A 23094-nucleotide genomic window follows, 5' to 3' on the forward strand; every position below is an offset into this window, starting at 1 on the left:
GGATAACTTCACTCAACTTCACTTGCCCCATCATTGAAATGTTCCCACAACCTATGGACTCAGGTTCAAGGACTCGTCATCTCATGTTCTCAATATTTATTGCTTATTTATTTATTGTTATTATTTCTTTCATTTCATTTTGCACAGCTTGTTGTCTTTTGCACACTGGCTGAACATTCAAGTTGGGCAGTCTTTCACTGATTTGTTATGGTTGTTATTCTATTTTAGATTTATTGAGTATGCCCATAACCAAATGACATACATGTACGTCGATAATAAATTCATTTTGAACTATGAACTTTGAACAACACAGTACGTATAACTCACACATAAAACACAAAAGTAACATGACTACAGAGAAGTTAACAAATAATAAATTGCATTTACGATACAAGTTTAAGAAGTAAACAGTTTAACACCTCTGCTGCTTCATACGTGATGAGATCGGGAGTTCGTTAGTCTGATGATCTGGGGGAAGAAGCTGTTTCCCATCCTAACAGTCCTTGTCCTAATGCCACACAGTACCTCCTGCCTGATGGTGGGGGGGTCAGAGAGATTGTTGGATGGATGGGAGGGAGCCCTGACAATACCAAGGGCCCTGTGTACGCAGCGCTCCTGGAAAATATCTGCGACGGGTGGAAGAGAGACTCCGATGACCCCCTCAGCAGTCCTTGTAAACCTCTGCAGGGACTTGCGGTCAGTTGTCCTGCAGCCCTGCTACCAGATGGCGGTGTTTGGTGGTCGGGGGGGTGGGCCTGGCTGTCCGTGGCACCGGGTGGAGCTGTCACTGATGCCCCGTCCATCTCTTACAGCATATGCGAGAAGCGGCCGGCCGGAGACAGCGCTTGGAGCTGGAGTATGTGGAGGCTCTGGGGACCCTCAGGACAAAGCAACAGGAGATCAGGGAGCTGCAGAAGGTGAGGGGGGGAAAAAGAGAGGCTGCTCGGCACCCATGAGTGCTCCTCCCTGGGGGGGAGGCCTTCTCCTCGGGGAATGAGGGGACAGAATGCTTCCCTCAGCCTTGACTGATTCTGGGAAATCTCCAATATACACCACAGCATTAGGGATGCAGACTGTCCCTACACCCCTCCCTGTCTCTGTACACCCCTCCCCTTCCCTGTAACCCCCTCCACACTTACACCCCTTCCAGTCTCTGTACACCCCTCCCCTTCCCTGTAACCCCCTCCACCCTTACACCCCTTCCAGTCTCTGTACACCCCTCCCCTTCCCTGTAACCCCCTCCACCCCTTCCAGTCTCTGTACACCCCTCCCCTTCCCTGTAACCCCCTCCACCCCTTCCAGTCTCTGTACACCCCTCCCCTTCCCTGTAACGCCCTCCCCCCCTACACACTTCCCCGTCTCTGTACACCCCTCCCCTTCCCTGAAACCCCCTCCACCCCTACACCCCTTCCAGTCTCTGTACACCCCTCCACTTCCCTGTAACCCCCTCCACCCCTACACCCCTTCCAGTCTCTGTACACCCCTCCACTTCCCTGTAACCCCCTCCACCCCTACACCCCTTCCAGTCTCTGTACACCCCTCCACTTCCCTGTAACCCCCTCCACCCTTACACCCCTTCCAGTCTCTGTACACCCCTCCACTTCCCTGTAACCCCCTCCACCCCTTCCAGTCTCTGTACACCCCTCCCCTTCCCTGTAACCCCCTCCACCCCTTCCAGTCTCTGTACACCCCTCCCCTTCCCTGTAACCCCCTCCACCCTTACACCCCTTCCAGTCTCTGTACACCCCTCCACTTCCCTGTAACCCCCTCCACCCCTTCCAGTCTCTGTACACCCCTCCCCTTCCCTGTAACCCCCTCCACCCCTTCCAGTCTCTGTACACCCCTCCCCTTCCCTGTAACCCCCTCCACCCCTTCCAGTCTCTGTACACCCCTCCCCTTCCCTGTAACCCCCTCCACCCCTTCCAGTCTCTGTACACCCCTCCCCTTTCCTGTAACCCCCTCCACCCCTTCCAGTCTCTGTACACCCCTCCCCTTCCCTGTAACCCCCTCCACCCCTTCCAGTCTCTGTACACCCCTCCCCTTCCCTGTAACCCCCTCCACCCCTTCCAGTCTCTGTACACCCCTCCCCTTCCCTGTAACCCCCTCCACCCCTTCCAGTCTCTGTACACCCCTTCCCTTCCCTGTAACCCCCTCCACCCCTTCCAGTCTCTGTACACCCCTCCCCTTCCCTGTAACCCCCTCCACCCCTTCCAGTCTCTGTACACCCCTCCCCTTCCCTGTAACCCCCTCCACCCCTTCCAGTCTCTGTACACCCCTCCCCTTCCCTGTAACCCCCTCCACCCCTTCCAGTCTCTGTACACCCCTCCCCTTCCCTGTAACCCCCTCCACCCCTTCCAGTCTCTGTACACCCCTTCCCTTCCCTGTAACCCCCTCCACCCCTACACCCCTTCCAGTCTCTGTACACCCCTCCACTTCCCTGTAACCCCCTCCACCCCTTCCAGTCTCTATACACCCCTCCCCTTCCCTGTAACCCCCTCCACCCCTTCCAGTCTCTATACACCCCTCCCCTTCCCTGTAACCCCCTCCACCCCTTCCAGTCTCTGTACACCCCTTCCCTTCCCTGTAACCCCCTCCACCCCTTCCAGTCTCTGTACACCCCTCCCCTTCCCTGTAACCCCCTCCACCCCTACACCCCTTCCAGTCTCTGTACACCCCTCCCCTTCCCTGTAACCCCCTCCACCCCTACACCCCTTCCAGTCTCTGTACACCCCTCCCCTTCCCTGTAACCCCCTCCACCCCTTCCAGTCTCTGTACACCCCTTCCCTTCCCTGTAACCCCCTCCACCCCTACACCCCTTCCAGTCTCTGTACACCCCTCCCCTTCCCTGTAACCCCCTCCACCCCTACACCCCTTCCAGTCTCTGTACACCCCTCCCCTTCCCTGTAACCCCCTCCACCCCTTCCAGTCTCTGTACACCCCTCCCCTTCCCTGTAACCCCCTCCACCCCTTCCAGTCTCTGTACACCCCTTCCCTTCCCTGTAACCCCCTCCACCCCTTCCAGTCTCTGTACACCCCTCCCCTTCCCTGTAACCCCCTCCACCCCTTCCAGTCTCTGTACACCCCTCCCCTTCCCTGTAACCCCCTCCACCCCTTCCAGTCTCTGTACACCCCTCCCCTTCCCTGTAACCCCCTCCACCCCTTCCAGTCTCTGTACACCCCTCCCCTTCCCTGTAACCCCCTCCACCCCTACACCCCTTCCAGTCTCTGTACACCCCTCCACTTCCCTGTAACCCCCTCCACCCCTTCCAGTCTCTGTACACCCCTCCCCTTCCCTGTAACCCCCTCCACCCCTTCCAGTCTCTGTACACCCCTCCCCTTCCCTGTAACCCCCTCCACCCCTACACCCCTTCCAGTCTCTGTACATCCCTCCCCTTCCCTGTAACCCCCTCCACCCCTTCCAGTCTCTGTACACCCCTCCCCTTCCCTGTAACCCCCTCCATCCCTTCCAGTCTCTGTACACCCCTTCCCTTCCCTGTAACCCCCTCCACCCCTACACCCCTTCCAGTCTCTGTACACCCCTCCCCTTCCCTGTAACCCCCTCCACCCCTTCCAGTCTCTGTACACCCCTTCCCTTCCCTGTAACCCCCTCCACCCCTTCCAGTCTCTGTACACCCCTCCCCTTCCCTGTAACCCCCTACACCCCTTCCAGTCTCTGTACACCCCTCCCCTTCCCTGTAACCCCCTCCACCCCTTCCAGTCTCTGTACACCCCTTCCCTTCCCTGTAACCCCCTACACCCCTTCCAGTCTCTGTACACCCCTCCCCTTCCCTGTAACCCCCTCCACCCCTTCCAGTCTCTGTACACCCCTTCCCTTCCCTGTAACCCCCTCCACCCCTTCCAGTCTCTGTACACCCCTTCCCTTCCCTGTAACCCCCTCCACCCCTTCCAGTCTCTGTACACCCCTTCCCTTCCCTGTAACCCCCTCCACCCCTTCCAGTCTCTGTACACCCCTCCCCTTCCCTGTAACCCCCTTCCAGTCTCTGTACACCCCTCCCCTTCCCTGTAACCCCCTCCACCCCTTCCAGTCTCTGTACACCCCTCCCCTTCCCTGTAACCCCCTTCCAGTCTCTGTACACCCCTCCCCTTCCCTGTAACCCCCTCCACCCCTTCCAGTCTCTGTACACCCCTCCCCTTCCCTGTAACCCCCTCCACCCCTTCCAGTCTCTGTACACCCCTCCCCTTCCCTGTAACCCCCTTCCAGTCTCTGTACACCCCTCCCCTTCCCTGTAACCCCCTCCACCCCTTCCAGTCTCTGTACACCCCTCCCCTTCCCTGTAACCCCCTTCCAGTCTCTGTACACCCCTCCCCTTCCCTGTAACCCCCTTCCAGTCTCTGTACACCCCTCCCCTTCCCTGTAACCCCCTCCACCCCTTCCAGTCTCTGTACACCCCTCCCCTTCCCTGTAACCCCCTCCACCCCTTCCAGTCTCTGTACACCCCTCCCCTTCCCTGTAACCCCCTTCCAGTCTCTGTACACCCCTCCCCTTCCCTGTAACCCCCTTCCAGTCTCTGTACACCCCTCCCCTTCCCTGTAACCCCCTCCACCCCTTCCAGTCTCTGTACACCCCTCCCCTTCCCTGTAACCCCCTTCCAGTCTCTGTACACCCCTCCCCTTCCCTGTAACCCCCTTCCAGTCTCTGTACACCCCTCCCCTTCCCTGTAACCCCCTTCCAGTCTCTGTACACCCCTCCCCTTCCCTGTAACCCCCTCCACCCCTTCCAGTCTCTGTACACCCCTCCCCTTCCCTGTAACCCCCTTCCAGTCTCTGTACACCCCTCCCCTTCCCTGTAACCCCCTTCCAGTCTCTGTACACCCCTCCCCTTCCCTGTAACCCCCTTCCAGTCTCTGTACACCCCTCCCCTACCCTGTAACCCCCTCCACCCCTTCCAGTCTCTGTACACCCCTCCCCTTCCCTGTAACCCCCTCCACCCCTTCCAGTCTCTGTACACCCCTCCCCTTCCCTGTAACCCCCTCCACCCCTTCCTGTCTCTGTACACCCCTCCCCTTCCCTGTAACCCCCTCCACCCCTTCCAGTCTCTGTACACCCCTCCCCTTCCCTGTAACCCCCTCCACCCCTTCCAGTCTCTGTACACCCCTCCCCTTCCCTGTAACCCCCTCCACCCCTTCCTGTCTCTGTACACCCCTCCCCTTCCCTGTAACCCCCTCCACCCCTTCCAGTCTCTGTACACCCCTCCCCTTCCCTGTAACCCCCTCCACCCCTTCCAGTCTCTGTACACCCCTCCCCTTCCCTGTAACCCCCTCCATCCTCTACAATATACACCACAGCATTAGGGATGCAGACTGTCCCTACACCCCTCCCTGTCTCTGTAACCCCTCCATTCCCTACAACCCTCCCTGTCTCTGTAACCCCTTCCATTCCCTACACCCCTCCCTGTCTCTGTAACCCCCTCCATCCCCTACACCCCTCCCTGACTATGTAACCCTCTCCAGTCCCTACACCCCTCCCTGCCTCTGTAACCCCTCCATCCCCTACACCCCTCCCTGTCTCTGTAACCCCTCCATTCCCTACACCCCTCCCTGTCTCTTTAACCCCTTCCATTCCCTACACCCCTCCCTGTCTCTGTAACCCCCTCCATCCCCTACACCCCTCCCTGTCTCTGTAACCCTCTCCAGTTCCTACACCCCTCCCTGTCTCTGTAACCCCCTCCATCCCCTACACCCCTCCCTGTCTCTTTAACCCCTCCATTCCCTATGCCCCTCCCTGTCTCTGTAACCCCCTCTAGTCCCTACACCCCTCCCTGTCTCTGTAACCCCTCCATCCCCTACACCCCTCCCTGTCTCTGTAACCCCTCCTTCCCCTACACTCCTCCCTGTCTCTGTAACCCCCTCCATCCCCTACACCACTCCCCATCTCTGTAACCCCCTCCGCCCTCCGGTCTCTACACCCTTCCCCTACTCTGATGAGTGTCCTCTAGATCGATGTGCGGGGGGATGTTTATTGAGAGACCATGGAGGGGTCCTGCTGTAGTACAGGGGTTGTCCAAACACTGACGTGTACTGAAATGCCATTTTCTCAACCGTTCTGCTTCAGGCTCAGGTAGAAGTGAAGAGAGAGCATGAGGGAGCCGTGCAGTTGTTAGAGGTGAGTGCAAGTCGGGCTTTCGCTGGCGTGTTATTGTCGAGATTTCTGGGTCTGACCTCACATCTGTACAGCCGTGCCCTTCCCAAGAGTGACACCGCGAACTGACACCCCGCTGGAGGGTTCGGCCTGGCCGGCGATCGGCTCACGAGGGAGCAAACTGTGGGCTTCCTGCCGCCCAGCCCCCAATCCCAAATCATCTCCCCCACCTCCTGCCACAGGAGCCTCCCCTTGGTGGGACATTCCCACCACAAACCTCCCATTTGTGGGGCCCCCTCCTATCCAGGATCCTCTACATTTATGTGCCCCGTCCACCCAGGATCATCCCCTTTGTGAGACCCCTCACCCCCCAGGATCATCCTCTCTGTGAGACCCCTCACCCCCCAGGATCATCCCCTCTGAGGGACCCCTCACCCCCCCCCAGGATCATCCCCTCTGTGAGACCCCTCACCCCCCCCAGGATCATCCCCTCTGTGGGACCCCTCACACCCCCCCCCCCAGGATCATCCCCTCTGTGGGACCCCTCACACCCCCCCCCCAGGATCATCCCCTCTGTGAGACCCCTCACCCCCCAGGATCATCCCCTCTGAGGGACCCCTCACCCCCCCCCAGGATCATCCCCTCTGTGAGACCCCTCACCCCCCCCAGGATCATCCCCTCTGTGGGACCCCTCACACCCCCCCCCCCAGGATCATCCCCTCTGTGGGACCCCTCACACCCCCCCCCCAGGATCATCCCCTCTGTGAGACCCCTCACCCCCCAGGATCATCCCATCTGTCAGACCCCACACCACCCAGGATCATCCTCTCTGTGAGACCCCTCACCCACCCAGGATCATCCCCCCTGTGAGACCCCTCACCATTCAGGAATGTCGCTTTCATCGGACAACCCCCACCATGGGACCCCTTCATGGGACCCACCACCCCACCCACCCGACCCCATTCTATTTCCTGCCGCTCTCTCCTGATTCATGTTTTCAGTCCCCACAGTTTTCGGTTCCTCGGAGATGTCCCTCCAGTTCCGTTCATTCCCGTCCCTCCTCCACTGCCCTGGCCCTGTGCTCCAGAATTCCCTGCCTTCCTTCCGGACGGTTCCTGAACCGGTCCGTCTCCGACTGAGCACTGTTTGACTCTCTCCGGTAGCCCGGGGCCGGGTCGGTCTCCAGGGTCGCTGCTGTGAAAACTTCGGGCTGCCTTCCAGGGTTAAAGGTGCTGCATTTAATGGCAGCACCACCCTGTCCCATCTACAAACTCCGAAAGCTTGGTCCAGACGTCTCCACCGTCTGATCCAGCGCTCAGGATTCACACACAAAACACTGGAGGAGCTCAGCCTCTCTGGAAAAGAGTAAGGAGTCAACGTGAGCTGAGACTGGAAAGGAAGGGGGAAAGCCAGGGTAAGAAGGTGGGGGAACCCGAGGAAGAAGTAGGTGAAACCCTGGTAGGTGAAACCAGGAGGGGAGGGGTGAAGTAAAGAGCTGGGAAGTTGATTGGTTAAAGAGATAAAGGACCAGAGAAGGGGGAATCTGATAGGAGAGGACAGAAGGCCGCGGAAGGAAGGAACGGAGGAGGAGGAGGACCAGAGGGAGGTGATGATGGGCAGATAAGGAGTGAAATGGGAATGGGGAATGGTGAAGGGGGTGGGCATAACTGGAAGTTTGAGAAACCGCTGTTCATGCCATCAGGTTGGAGGCCACCCAGCTAGAATGTAAAGTGTTTCTCCTCCAACCTGAGTGTGGCCTCATCGCGGCAGTAGAGGAGGCTGTGGACTGACACGTCGGAATGGGAAGTAGAACTGAAATGGGTGGCCAGCGGGAGATCCCGCATTTTCTTGTGGTGCTCAGCAAAGCCGTCTCCAACACTCGACTGTTTATTCCTCTCCGTAGACGCTGCCCGACCTGCTGAGTTCCTTCTGCATTCTGCGTGTGGATTTCCAGCATCTGCAGATTTTCTCATAAATGTAAGGATTAGTTTTTCTTGTCACGTACATGGAAACATCCAGTGAATAGTGTCGTTTGTGCCAAAGACAGAGTGTGCCAGGCGCATCCCCGAAGTGTCATCGTGCTTCCAGTCCCCACGTATCCTGCCCATCACTCGCAACCCAAACCCACGTTTTTGGAGTGTGAGAGGAAACCCAGGCGGCCATGGGCGAACGCACGAACTGCTTACAGAGCGGCGGGAGTTGAACCCCGAATGGCGATCGCTAGCGCTGAAAGCTTGAGACGGCACAGCAGCATAGCGGCCAGCACAACGCTTTACGGTACAGGCGACACCGGGTTCAATTCCTGCCGCTGCCTGTGAGGAGTTTGCTCGTTCTCTCCGTGACCATGTGGGTTTCCTCCAGGCGCTCCGGTTTCCTCCCACGGTCCGAAGACGAACCGGTTAGTAGGTAAACTGGTCATTGTAACTTGTCCCCGGTTAGGCTAGTTGCCAGGTGGTGCTGGGGGGTGGGGGGGGGCCTATTTTGTGCCGTATCTTAAGAAATAATTTTTTTTAATGGTCGTGTAAACTCGATGGGCTGAACGGCTCGATTCTGCCCCATGGTCTCACAGTAAGGGGGTTGCGCTAACTGTGCTGCCCCTGTGGTCACCAGTGGCTAACGCTGGGGCTCCGCGGTCTGAACGACCACTCAAGTAAGTGGATCATTTTCCTTCCACGTGGCTGGAATTATTTTAGTTTGTTTTATTTTACGATACAGCACGGAACAGGCCCTACGACTGCACTGCCTGCAACCCCCGATTTAATCCTAATCTAATCACGAGACAATGTATAATGACCAATTGACCTACTAACCGCTGTGTCTTCGGACTGTGGGAGGGAACCGGAGAAACCCACAGGTTCCATGGCAGAACGTACAAACTCCTCGGGATTGGTCAGCAAACTCCGACACTCCGAGCTGTAATAGCGTCACGCTGACGGTGGATTTGAGCTCTCGAGGGCAGTTGTGTGGGGATACAAAGTGCAGGGAGGTTAGCTGAAGCTATGACTGTCACTGATGGGATCTGATCGGACTCCGAGATTTTTCCCTGCCTGATCTACCTTTCTCTTCACTTCATTAGAAAGTCCGCAAGGGAGGAGAGTGAGGCCGGACCAGATCCTATCCCATCAGTGTCCAGCCAGGATGGTCAGGTAAACACAGGGCTCCAGACACACTCCTGGCCATGGTAGTGCATGGGATGGCCAGGACTGTATGTCAGAGCATCAGGGCTGCACGCGAACGGGGATGTGCAGGGCAATCAGGGGCGTCTTGCAGCCGGGAGTGAGCGACGTGGACGGGAGTGACCGGGTGTGAGCGACGTGGACGAGCGTGACCGGGAGTGAGTGACATGGACGGGAGTGACCGGGTGTGAGCGACGTGGACGGGAGTGACCGGGTGTGAGCGACGTGGACGGGAGTGACCGGGTGTGAGCAACGTGGACGGGAGTGACCGGGTGTGAGCGACGTGGACGAGCGTGACCGGGAGTGAGCAACGTGGAAGGGAGTGACTGGGTGTGAGTGACGTGGAAGGGAGTGACCGGGTGTGAGCGACGTGGAAGGGAGTGACTGGGTGTGAGTGACGTGGAAGGGAGTGACCGGGTGTGAGCGACGTGGACAGGAGTGACCGGGTGTGAGCGACTTGGACGAGCGTGACTGGGAGTGAGTGATGTGGACGGGTGTGACTAGGAATGAGTGATGTGGACGGGTGTGACTAGGAGTGAGCGACGTGGACGGGTGTGACTAGGAGTGAGTGATGTGGACAGGAGTAACCAATCTGGATGGGAGTGACTGAGAGTGAGCGATGCGGACAGGAGTGACCGGGAGTGAGAGACATGGACGGGAGTGATTTGAATGGGTGTGAGTGCATGTGCACTGTGCAGCCGTGTGTGAGTGATACAGATGGGTATGAGTCAATCGGACAGTTGTGAGTGAATTGGACAGGTGTGAGTGTGATTGATGTTCATGTGTGTGAATGAATCGGGCAGGTGTGAGCAGGTGTGGGTGAATCGGACAGGTGTGAGTGGGTGTGAGCAAATTGGGCAGGTGTGAGCGAGTGTGAGCAAATCGGAGAGGTGTGAGTGGGTGTGGGTGAATTGGACAGGTGTGAGCGAGTGTAAGTAAATCGGGCAGGTGTGAGCGAGTGTGGGTGAATCGGACAGGTGTGAGAGGGTGTGGGTGAATCGGACAGGTGTGAGCGGGTGTGAGTGAATTGGACAGGTGTGAGCGAGTGTGGGTGAATTGGACAGGTGTGAGCGAGTGTGAGTGAATCGGGCAGGTGTGGGTGAATCGGACAGGTGTGAGCAGGTGTGGGTGAATTGGACAGGTGTGAGCGGGTGTGAATGAATCGGGCAGGTGTGGGTGAATTGGACAGGTGTGAGCAGGTGTGGGTGAATTGGACAGGTGTGAGTAGGTGTGGGTGAATCAGACAGGTGTGAGCAGGTGTGGGTGAATTGGACAGGTGTGAGTGAATCGGACAGGTGTGAGCAAGTGTGGGTGAATTGGACAGGTGTGAGTAGGTGTGGGTGAATCAGACAGGTGTGAGCAGGTGTGAATGAATTGGGCAGGTGTGAGCAGGTGTGGGTGAATTGGACAGGTGTGAGTGGGTGTGGATGAATCGGATGGGTGTGAGTGAATTGGACAGGTGTGAGCAGGTGTGGGTGAATTGGACAGGTGTGAGTGAATCGGGTGGGTGTGTCTGATACAGAGGGTTGTGGGAGATTTACAGGATCCACAGAGACTTGTTAGAAAGGGAATTTCTGGATTCAGAATTAACTCAGACGACAGAGGGTAGTACTGCTGCCAGCAAACGACAAGTTTCTCCGTAGGTCAGTGATATGAAACCAGATTCAGATTCTGGAGGGGACTTATTCTGGTTTGACGTCCACAGACAGTGGTGTTCCACGGGGATCTCCGGTGCCGAGACCTCTGTTGGATGAAAATGTAGATGAGTGGGTCAGTAACGGTCAGCATGGTAGGGTAGCAGTTACTATAACACTTTACATCGGGGTTCAATTCCCACCGCTGTCTGTAATGGGTTTGTACGTTCTCCCCGTGACCGCGGGTTAGTTGTGGGGACTACGCAGGTGCCGGAACCATGGTGACACTTGCGGGCTGCCCCCGGCACGTCCTCAGACTGTTCTGTTTGATGTACTTGTGACAAATAAAACTCATCTTTGAAATCCATCTTGAATCTTTAGTAAACTGGCAGACGATCGGTGCTCTTGTGGGTAGTGTAGAAGACTGGCAAAGAACACAGCAGGGTACAGATCAGTTGCGGATATGGGCAGGGAAATGGCAGGTGCAGTTTAACTCAGGCAAGCGTGAGCTGTTGTACTTTGGGCAGTCAAATGTAACAGAAGAGTGTACAGTGAAAGGCAGGACCCTTAAACCATCACTCCGCAACTTCCACCATCTTCATCGGGATCCTACCACCAAACACTTCTTTACCTCTGCTTTCCACAGGGATTGCTGCCTCCGTGATTCGCTTGTCCACTCATCCCGCCCCACTAATCTGCCTCCCAACATTTATATCCCCGCAAGCAGCTTAAATGCTACATCTGCCCCTACACCTCCTCCCTCACCTCCATGCAGGGCCCCAAACAGTCCTTCCAGGTGAGGCAACACTTCACCTGCGAGTCTGCTGGAGCTGACTATCATGGCCGGTGCTCCCGATGCGGCCTCCTCTACAATGGAGAGGCCCTTTGTAAATTGGACGACCGCCTCATCAAGCACCTCCACTCCTTCTGACAAAAGCCAAACATTTCAATTCCAATTCCTGTTCCCTTTCCGACATGTCGGTGCACGGCCTCCTCTTCTACCACGATGAGACCACCCTCAGGGTGGAGGAGCAACACCTCATATTCCATCTGGGGAGACTCCAACCTGACAGCATGAACATCAAATTCTCCAACTTGGAGTAATTTTCCCCCTCCCCCTTCCCTCTTCTTCAATTCTTCATTCTAGCCTCTTAGCTCTTCTCATCTGCCTATCACCACCCCCAGGGAACCGTCCTCCTTCCTGTTCTCCCATGGTCCACTCTCCTCTCCTATCAAATTTCTGATTCTCCTGCCCTTTATTTTTTCCACCAATCACCGCCCAGCCTCATTCCCCCCGCGCTCACCCACCTGGCTTCACCGACCACCGTCTGGCTTGTCCTCGTTCCACTCCACCTATTTTTTAAAATTCTGGCATCTTCCCCTTTCATTTCCACTCCTGACGAGGGGACTCAGCCTGAAATGTTGACAGTCGATTCATTTTCGTAGATGCTGCCTCCCCCTGCAGCGTTTTGCTCGGGACCCTGAACTGCGCTGAGTAACAGAAGGATCTTGGGGTCCAAGTCCCCAGCTCCCGGAAAGAGGCCGCACTAGTCATTAGAGTGGCAATTAAGGCACGCTTGCCTTCAGCAGTAAGTTGCCAGGAAGTCCTGTTGCTGCGGTACGCAATTCTGGTGCCATAAGACCATCAGGTGTCGGAGCAGAATCAGGCCATTTGGCCCATCGAGTCCCCTCTGTCATTTCATCATTTTCCCTCTCAGCCTCAGTCTTCTGCCTCCTCCCCGTACCCCTTTGTACCGGGACCAATCAAGAACCTATCAACCTCTGTCTTAAATATACACAATGACCTGACCTCCACAGCCATCTGTGGCAATGAATTCCACAGATTCACCACCCTCTGGCTAAAGAAATTCCTCCTCATCTCTGTTCTAAATGGACGTCCCTCTATTCTGAGGCTGTGCCCTCTGGTCCTAGACTCCCCCACATCCTCTCCACATCCACTCTATTGAGGCCTTTCAACATTGGATAGTGTTCAACGAGATTCCCCCGCACTCTTCTGAATTCCAGTGAGTACAGACCCAGAGCCATCCCACGCTCCTCATATGAGAAGCCTTTCATTCCCGGAATAACTCCCATGGACCTCCTCTCCAACATCAGCACATCCTTTCTTGGATAACGGACCTGGGGTGGGATTGCTGAAGCTGTTCTGAATGTGGTGTTAAAGAGGCTCTCAGACAGACACACACCCACGTGAGCAGGCAGAGAGTGAAGGAGTAGAGACCGTGCAGAGGCATTCAAGAGATTCAGCTTTAACGGAGGGGCTAACAGAAGGAAGTATTCAGGAGGTGGGCTGGGGTAGGAGTGTGCTCACAGATGGACTGAATGGTCACTGGGCCACACATCATCATTGAGAAGCGGGCAGATTGTCGACATATCATTTCCTCCTACCGTCTCTCCGCTTTCCAAAGGGATCGCTCCCTCTGTGATTCCCTTGTCCATTCGTCCCTTCTCTTTCTCAGCCATTGTCCCTCAAGCGGCCAAGGTGCTGCACCTGCCCATTCACCTCCTCCCTTCCCTCCACTCAGGGCCCAACAGCACCTCCAGGTGAGGCAACACTTCTGTCCACCAAAAGTGGGACTTCCCGATGGCCAAACATTTCAGTTCTGACTCCCATTCCTGTCCCGACATGAGGCCACTCTCTGGGTGGAGGAGCAACATCTTCTATTCCATCTGGGTAGCCTCCAATGTGATGGCATGAACATCGATTTCTCCAACTTCTGGTACTTTTTTTGCCCCCTCCCTTTTCTCTCATCTTCAATTCCCCACTCTGGCCTCTCACCTCTTCTCCTCACCTGCCTATCACCTCCCCCTGGTGCCCCTCCTCCTTGCCTTTCTCCCATGGTCCACTCTCCTCTCCTATCACATTCCTTCTTCTCCAGCCCCTTATCGTCCCCACTCACCCGGCTTCACCGATCTCCTTCCTCTCTCCCCACCTTTTTTATTCTGGCATCTTCCCCCTTTCTTTCCAGGCCTGGTGAAGGGTGTCGGCCTGAAACATCATTTCCATAGGTTCTGCCTGACCTGCGGAGTTCCTGCAGCGTTTTGTGTGTGTTGCCTCAGATTGTCAGCTGATGCTCTGAGACGGTTGTGCGGCGAGACCGGGCCTCATGGGGGCGGGGAGGGAGAACAGCGGTCGAGGCCTGGTGGTGGGGGCGCAGTCACGTGGAACGTCTGGAAGCGAACCTGCCTGGTTTGGGCAGATGTGTAAATGTTTTTCCTGCTGTTTCTTTAACGCTCCAGAGCACGTTGGACAGCATGCAGGTACCACGTTTAACCAGAATGTGTTAGCGAGATTCCTCTTGTTCGGAGGTGTGCTGTGTGTGCTAGACTGACCTCGGCACAAACTGTGCCCTCCTCCTTTGCAAGTTTCATATCAAGCAAGTAGCAAATGTATACTTACTAATTTTATTCAGATGCAGTGTGGGATAGACCCTGCAGACCCTTCAGCCCAATGATTAAACTGACCAATTAACCTACTAACCGGTACATCTTTCAACCGTGGGAGGAGACCGGAGCACCCGGAGGAAACCCTCACGGTCACGGGGAGAACGTACAAACTCCTCACAGAGGACGGCAGAAATGAACTAACTCCCCATTCCCGCGTGGCCCGAGCTACGATAGGGTTGCTTTGACAACTATTTTACCGTGGCAACTGAGTTGAACGTTGCTGGGGGAAGCCAGTGGGACCAGTGTCTGCTAATGGCCAAGAAACTCCTAGCTGATTTGGAGTGAGTGCCGGAAAGTGCTCACTTGTGCAAACTACCTACTCCGATGACCCAGGGTGTTTACGGAAAGGAGGCAGGGGTCCAAACATGCGATTACGGCATGCATCGAAACTTGCAAAGGGGATGAATGCAGAGCTAAGCATCAGCGAGCGATGGGCGAGGAAGAGTCGCAATGGCTGGTTAGTATGCGCTTGTGCCTCCCGACATCGGGCTTGCGTCCCCCGATGATTGACAGCAGCTGCTCTCCCTTCGGCAAGAGGTGGAAGAGTCACACTCAACAATTCGGACAGTTTCTAACCATCCACTGTCAGATTTCACAAAGCAATGAACATTGCATCACGATTTTGGCCTCTTTATGCTCTGTCTGTCTCTTTCTCTGTCTCTATCTGTCTGTCTCTTTCTATCAATTCATCTCTCTCTGTCTATCTATCTATTCATTTATCTATTCGCCTTATTTATTTTTTATTATGATGTCACTGTAATTATGTTTAATATATTGCATTGTCCATCAGCCACCAGACAGTATGTCAGTGATATTAGACCCTATTCAGGAACTGCACTGGCTTTTAACTCTTTAGATTGCTCCCTGCGTGATCACCCCCATTCAGGGGTGATCACCTCTTTCCAGTTGCCTTTGGGTGATCCATACGTCCAACAATCCTTCGCTTCCTGATGGGGCTGGCTGTTGGTTTGAAATTTTCGGGTGATGCCTGCCTTCCGGTCTGGGCTCATCCCCAATGCGGAAGTCATGTTTGCCCACATCGACGAGAGAGAGAGAGAGAGAGAGAGAGAGAGAGAGAGAGAGAGAGGGAGAGAGAGAGAGAGAGAGAGAGAGAGAGAGAGAGAGAGAGAGGGAGAGAGAGAGGGAGGGAGAGAGAGAGGGAGAGAGAGAGAGAGAGAGGGGGGGGAGAGAGAGAGAGAGAGAGGGGGAGAGAGAGGGAGAGAGAGAGAGAGAGAGAGAGAGAGAGAGAGAGAGGGGGGAGGGGGGAGGGGGAGAGGGAGAGGGAGAGGGAGAGGGAGAGAGGGAGAGGGAGAGTGTGTGTGACACACTCCTCCAGATGTGTTTCGATAGTGAACCATCGTTCAGTCACCTATTGCAGACGCGCTTGTAGCACTCTGTGGCCAGAAGCCCTCCCCATATGTCCCATCCATCTGCCAGTACGCCACTGGCTCTTCCCATCCAAATGCAAGCATGCCATTGGCCAGCCTTCCCGTCCATCTGAAAGCATGCCATTGGCCAGCCTTCCCGTCCATCTGAAAGCATGCCATTGGCCAGCCTTTCCGTCCGTCTGCAAGCACGCCATTGGCCAGCCTTCCCGTCCATCTGAAAGCATGCCATTGGCCAGCCTTCCCGTCCATCTGAAAGCATGCCATTGGCCAGCCTTTCCGTCCATCTGAAAGCACGCCATTGGCCAGCCTTTCCGTCCGTCTGCAAGCACGCCATTGGCCAGCCTTTCCGTCCGTCTGCAAGCACGCCATTGGCCAGCCTTTCCGTCCGTCTGCAAGCACGCCATTGGCCAGCCTTTCCGTCCGTCTGCAAGCACGCCATTGGCCAGCCTTTCCGTCCGTCTGCAAGCACGCCATTGGCCAGCCTTTCCGTCCGTCTGCAAGCACGCCATTGGCCAGCCTTTCCGTCCGTCTGCAAGCACGCCATTGGCCAGCCTTTCCGTCCATCTGCAAGCTCACCATTGCACAAATGAATTAGATGGGCCACTCGACCTATCGGGCCTTTTCCACCAACCATAGTAGCAGAATTAGCCCATTCGAGCCTGTTCTATCATTCCATCATGGCTGATTTATTATCCTTCTCAACCCCATTTTCCTGACTTCTCCCCATAACTTTTGACATCCTGACTAATCAAGAGCTGATCGATATCTACTTTAAATATACCCCAGTGACTTGGCCTCCACAGCTGTCCACGGCATTAAATTCCACAGATTCACCACCCTCTGGCTAAAGAAATTCCTCCTCATTTCTGTTCTAAATGGACTTCCTCTGTTCTGAGTCTGTGCCCTCTGGTCCTAGACTCCCCCACTATAGGAAACATCCTCTCCACATCCTCTCTATCTGTGCCCTCTGGTCCTAGACTCCCCCACCATAGGAAACATCCTCTCCACATTCACTCTATCTGTGTCCTCTGGTCTTAGACTCTCCCACTACAGGAAACATCCTCTCCACATCCACTCTATCTGTGTCCTCTGGTCCTAGACTCCCCCACTACAGGAAACATCCTCTCCACATCCACTCTATCTGTGTCCTCTGGTCCTAGACTCCCCCACTACAGGAAACATCCTCTCCACATCCACTCTGTCTGTGTCCTCTGGTCTTAGACTCTCCCACTACAGGAAACATCCTCTCCACATCCACTCTATCTGTGTCCTCTGGTCCTAGACTCCCCCACTACAGGAAACATCCTCTCCACATCCACTCTATCTGTGTCCTCTGGTCCCAGACTCCCCCACTACAGGAAACATCCTCTCCACATCCACTCTATCTGTGTCCTCTGGTCTTAGACTCTCCCACTACAGGAAACATCCTCTCCACATCCACTCTATCTGTGTCCTCTGGTCCTAGACTCCCCCACTACAGGAAACATCCTCTCCACATCCACTCTGTCTAGGCCTTTCAACGTTCGATAGGTTTCAATGAGATCCCCCCTCAATCTTTTAAACTCTAGCAAGTACAGGCCCAGAGTTGTCAAACACTTCCCATACATTAACCCCTTCATTCCCAGGATCATTCTTGTGATCCTCCTCTATACCCTCAAAACTTTTCTTAGACAAGGGGCCCAAAACTACTCACAATACTCCAAGGGCAATCTGACCAGAATCTCAATATTACATCCTTCCCTCCTTACAGCTAGCAGGACCGTGAATGACCTCCTCTGCGTTCCTGGAGACGCAGAGGCAACGCCCCCTTGACAGCCTGGGCCACCTGTCCTTGGGGAGCACTGTCAGAGGTTCCAGTGTGCTAACCCCTGAGGTTTCCAGCTGTTCCAGCTGTTCCACCTGTCCTCGGGGAGCACTGTCAGAGGTTCCAGTGTACTAACCCCTGAGGTTTCCAGCTTTTGGTCAGTTTCCAGCTGTTCCAAAGGGTCCTCAACATTTAACCCCTGCAGACAGGTGTGACCCAGAGCAGAGAGCTATGTGTATACCTATTGTGTACTCCCTGTGTAATGGGCTTGGGAGTCCTTGTGCAGGATTCCCTAAAGGTTAATTTGCAGGTTGAGTCTGTGGTGAGGAAGGCAAATGGAATGTTAGTGTTCATTTCAAGAGGACTAGAATATAAAAACAAATATATAATGTTGAGGTCAGACCACACTTATAACCATATAACAATTACAGCACGGAAACAGGCCATCTCGGCCCTTCTAGTCCGTGCTGAACGCTTACTCTCACCTAGTCCCACCGACCTGCACTCAGCCCATAACCCTCCATTCCTTTCCTGTCCATATACCTATCTAATCTTTTTTTAAATGACAAAATCGAACCTGCCTCTACCACTTCTACTGGAAGCTCGTTCCACACAGCTACCACTCTCAAACTTGGAATATTGTGAGTAGATCTGGTCTCTTATCTTCTAAAAGATGTGCTGCTATTGGAGAGGGTTCAAAGCAGGTTCACAAAAAATGATTCCAGGATAGAAAGACATCATATGAGGAGCGTTTGATGGCTCTGGGCCTGTACTCACTGGAATTCAGAAGAGTGAGTGGGGACCTCATTGAAACCTATTGAATGTTGAAAGACCTTGATAGAGTGGACCTGGAGAGGGTGTTTCCTATAGTGGGGGAGTCTAGGACCAGAGAGCACAGCCTCAGAATAGAGGGATGTCCATTTAGAATGGAGATAAGGAGGAATTTCTTTAGCCAGAGAGTGGTGAATCTGTAGAATTCGTTGCCACAGGTGGCTGTGGAGGCCAAGTCACTGGGTATATTTAAGGCAGAGATTGATAGATTCTTGATTAGTCAGGACATGAAGGGATACAGGAAGAAGGAAAGAGATTGGGCTGCTGAGAGGGAGAATGGATCAGCCATGATAGAATGGTGGAGCAGAGTCAATGAACCAAATGGCCTAATATCTTATTGTTCTATGGTCAATGCACCATCGATGCTGCCACACTAAGGGTTAGAGTACAAGAATATAGAGCAGTACAGCACAGGAGCAGGCCATTCGGCCCACAATGGTGTGCTGAACCAGCAAAAAAAAGTAATTTGAAAATCCCCAAAAATGAATCCCTCCTACCTGCACAATGTCCATATCCATTTCCTCATGTTATTGTGCCTATCCAAGCATCTTTTAAAAGCCTCAAATGCATTTGCCTCTACCACCACACCAGGCAGCACATTCCAGGCATCTGCCACTCTCTGAGTGAAAAACTTATCCCTCACATCTCAGTTGAAATTTCCCCCTCTCACCTTCAATACCTTGGGTATTAGACATTTCTACAATGGAAAACAGATACTCCCTGTACACTCCATCTTTGTCTCTCATAATCTTGTAAACCTCTTGCCTCAGCCTCCACCACTCCAAAGAAAACAGCCCAAGTTTGTCCAGCCTCCCATGATAGCACATGCCCTCTAAACGAGACATCGTCCTGATAAACCTCTTCCGCACCCTCTCCAAAGCCTCAACATCCCTCCTATAGTAAGGCGACCAGAACTGTGTGCAGTACTCCAGATGTTTTATAAAGTTGCAACATAACCTCGTGATATTGAACTTAATGTCTTGACTAATAAAAGCAAGCATTCCATCAGCATTCCTGAACAGAGTCACAGGGACGTGTAGTACTGAAATCAGCCCTTCGGGCAGCGCACCATTGCTGACCAAGATGTCAATCGTGATCACCTATGTTTGGTCCGTCACCCTCTGGACCTTTCCTATCCATGTACCCGTCCATGTGTGTTTTCTTTGCTGTGATTGCATCCACATCTGCCACTGCCTCTGGCAGCTCGGCCCACACAAAGAGCAAGATACTGAAGCATAACATAATTTCCATGGGTAGGAAACTCATTCATTCCACGCTAACGTACGGAAGCGACTGCCGGACGATATCAAAGCAAAACCAGAGAAGACTCGAAGCTGCAGAAATGTTTTTTGCGAAGAACGATGAAACTATCATGGACGGACAGAGAAACAAATGAGGAAGTGTGGCAAAAAGGTTGGAATGAGAAGAAGAGAGCGATATCATCTATCCTCCTCGAGGACCGCAACCTTGTCTCAGTGACGACATGGAAAGCAGTGCTGGCTGGAGTCAGATCTTTGTGCTTTGGCTCCTGGTAGGGTCACCCATGCCAGACAGGTCAAAGGGTAGAGACCAGACTAAGAGTGGTCCACCGGTCCTCCAGGTTCAAGGGTTCAGCTCAGGGCTAACAACCCTGACTGGTCAAACAAAGTTGTTACAGAAACAACAATGAAGAATTCTTCTACATCTGAGTGTGACGGTATTCCTGAGTCTCCACCCGGGATTTGCGTGGCTGACAGTGGTGAAAACCGAGAGGAAGCTACTGACACCCTGAACACCACCAGAGACGGAGAACCTTCACTGCTGCCCTAAATTCCAGCGGCGTAATAGGCAGGAAGTAAATAAGTGATATCATCAATCAGGAAACGGCAGCTGTGACATCCACTGAGGAAAGAGAAACTCGAACACTTTGCCATGACAGGAAAAAAACAAAGGAAGAAAATGTTTCACCCCACAGTGCAAGACATTCATGAGTTACTGCAAAGGATGGACAGACACAAGTTTTGAAGAGTTTATTGGAATTCACTAGATTAAAGACAGATGGAAGACCATGATCACCCATGTCATAGGACACAGCACACGATGATGATATCGAGCAATACCCTCCTCTACCAATTTCTCTGGCAGCTCCTTCCACAAGACCATCAGCCTCTGTGTGGAAAACTTTCCCCTCAGGTTACCTTCAAATTCCTCCGCTCTCACCTTAAACTTCAGCCCTCCAGTTTTATCCCCACCCTGGAGAAAAGACTGTGACCATCGATAAGATAAAGATCAGCTTTCTTTGTCACAGATACATGGAAACATACAGTGAAATGCATCAAAGCAAGTCAGCGAGGATTGTACTGGGCAGCCCACAAATGGCAGTCAATCAGAAAAGGTTCTCTTTATTCCCACTCTTTGTCTCCTGCTAATCAACCAGTGCTCTATCCATCTAGTATCTTTCCTGTAATACCCTGGTATATGAACTTGTTAAACAGCCTCATGTGTGACACCTTATCAAAGGCTTTTTGAAAATCCATGTAAACAACATCCATTGATTCTCCTTTGTCTAGTCTGCTTGTTATTTCTTTGAAGAATTCCAAAAGATTTGTCAGGCAAGATTTTCCCTGGAGGAAACCATGCTGACTTTGACCTCCAAGTACTCCGAAGCCTTATCCTTAACATTCCAGTCCAACATCTGCCCAACCACTATGGTCAGACTAAAGGGCCTGTAAGTTTCCCTTCATCTCCCTCCCTCCCCTCTTGAAAAACGAAGTGACATTTGCGATTTTCCATTCTTCCGGAACCGTGCCAGAATCTAGTGATTCTTCATTATTAATGCCTCCACGATCCCTTCAGCCACTTCTTCCAGAACCCTGGGGTGTAGTCCATCTGGTCCAGGTGACTTATCTACCTTCAGACCTTTCAGCTTCCCACACAACTTCTCCCTTGTGATCACAATTGCACTGACTTCTGCCGCTGGCACTCTCAAACTCCTGGCATACTGCTAGTGCCTTCCGCTGTGATGCAAAATACTTAATCGGTTTGTCTGCCTTTACTTTGTCCCCCCGTACTACCTCTCCCACATCATTTTCCAGCAGTCCACTCTCACCTCGCTTTTACCCTTTATATATCTGATAAAACATTTGGCATCCTCTTTGAGATTATTAGCAAGCTTACCTTCATATTCCAACTTTTCCCTCCTTAAAGCTTTTCTAGTTGCCTTCTGGTGGTTTCTAAAACCTTTCAACTTCCCACTAATTTTTGCTCTGTTACAATTATATGCCCTCTCTTTTGCTTTTATTTTGCCTTTGACTTCCCCCATGACTATCGTAACATTGTGATCCACAATTGTGTCATCGTGCCTCACCTTTGGGATGTATCTATCCTGCGCCTTCTGATTTGCTCCCAGAAATTCCAGCCATTGCTGTTCTGCCATCGTCCCTGCTAGTGTTCCCTTCCAATCAATTTGGCCAGCTCCTCTCTCATGCCTCTGTAATTCCCTTTACTTCACCGTAATACTGATACATCTGACTTTAGCTTCTCCCTCTCAAATTACAGGGTGAATTCTATCTTATGATCACTGTCTCCCAAGGGTTCCTTTACCTTAAGCTCCCGAATCAAATCTGGTTCATTACACAACAGCCAGTCTGGAATAGCTGATCCCCTGGTGGGCTCAACCACAAACTGCTCTAAAAAACTATGGGCATTCTATAAACTCTCTCCCTTGGGATCCAAAAGCAGCACCTACCTGATTTTCCCAATCTACCTGCATATTGACTAGTGTAACATTGCCCTTTTGGCCTGCAGTTTCTGTCTCCTGTTGTAATTTGTAACCCACATCCTGGCTACTGTTCAGAGGCCTCTAGACAACTCCCATCAGATTTTTTTTTACCCTTGTAGTTTTTTAACTCTACCCACAAGGATTCTACATCTTCTGATCCTATGCCACCTCTTTCTAATGATTTGATTTCATTTTTAACCAACAGAGCCACGTCACCCCCCTCTGCCTACCTGCCTGTCCTTTCGATGCAATGTGTATCCTCGGATGTTAAGCTCCCAGCTGCAATCTTTTTTCAGCCACAACTCAGTAATGCCCACAACTTCATTCATACCTGCCAATCTCTAACCATGCTACAAGATCATTGACCTTATTCCATATACTGTGTGCATTCAAATATAACATCTTCAGTCCTATAGCTGTCACCCTTTACAATTTCGTCCCCCTTTTACAATGCAATTCATCCCACTGACTGCAATTTTGCCCTATCATCTGCCAGTCTGTCCTTTCAGTCTCACTACACACTGCCTCTGCTTGTAAACCAACTGTCCCATCCTCAGTTGTGTCACTCCAGTTCCCTTCCCCCTGCCAAATTAGCTTAAACCCTCCCTAAAAGTTCTAGCAAACCTGCCCACAAGGATATCGGTCTCCTCGGGTTTGGCTATAACCTGCCCCTTTTCTACAGTTCATACTTTCTCTAGAAGAGATACCAATGATCTGAAAATCTGAGAGCCTGCCCCCAACACCAGTTCCTCAGCCACACATTCACCTGCCAAATCACCCTATTCTTGCCCTCACTGGCGCGAGGCACAGGTAGCAATCCAGGGATTACTACCGTGGAGGTCCTGTTTCTCAGCTCCCTAAACCCTCTCGCCAGGACCCTCCTCCCTTTACCTACCTACGTCATTGGTGCCAATAAGTACCAAGACATCTGGCTTGT

General features: G+C 53.1%; 1 protein-coding gene across 15 annotated transcripts in view; it reads left to right on the forward strand.

Moving 5' to 3' along the window:
- rimbp2b (RIMS binding protein 2b) overlaps positions 1-23094 on the forward strand; it is a 601236-nt gene that overhangs the window by 82921 nt on the left and 495221 nt on the right. For 12 of the 15 annotated variants that reach the window (XM_073051972.1, XM_073051967.1, XM_073051966.1 and 9 more), the window contains 3 exons: positions 813-917; positions 6073-6123; positions 14168-14188. In XM_073051972.1, the coding sequence (XP_072908073.1) occupies positions 816-917; positions 6073-6123; positions 14168-14188 (174 nt within the window). In that variant the 5' untranslated portion in view covers positions 813-815. The remainder of the gene's footprint in view (positions 1-812; positions 918-6072; positions 6124-14167; positions 14189-23094) is intronic. The other 3 variants (XM_073051970.1, XM_073051975.1, XM_073051976.1) reach the window with 1 other exon arrangement.

Source organism: Hemitrygon akajei, chromosome 7, assembly GCF_048418815.1.
Source record: "Hemitrygon akajei chromosome 7, sHemAka1.3, whole genome shotgun sequence".
Classification (NCBI taxonomy): Eukaryota; Metazoa; Chordata; class Chondrichthyes; order Myliobatiformes; family Dasyatidae; genus Hemitrygon; species Hemitrygon akajei.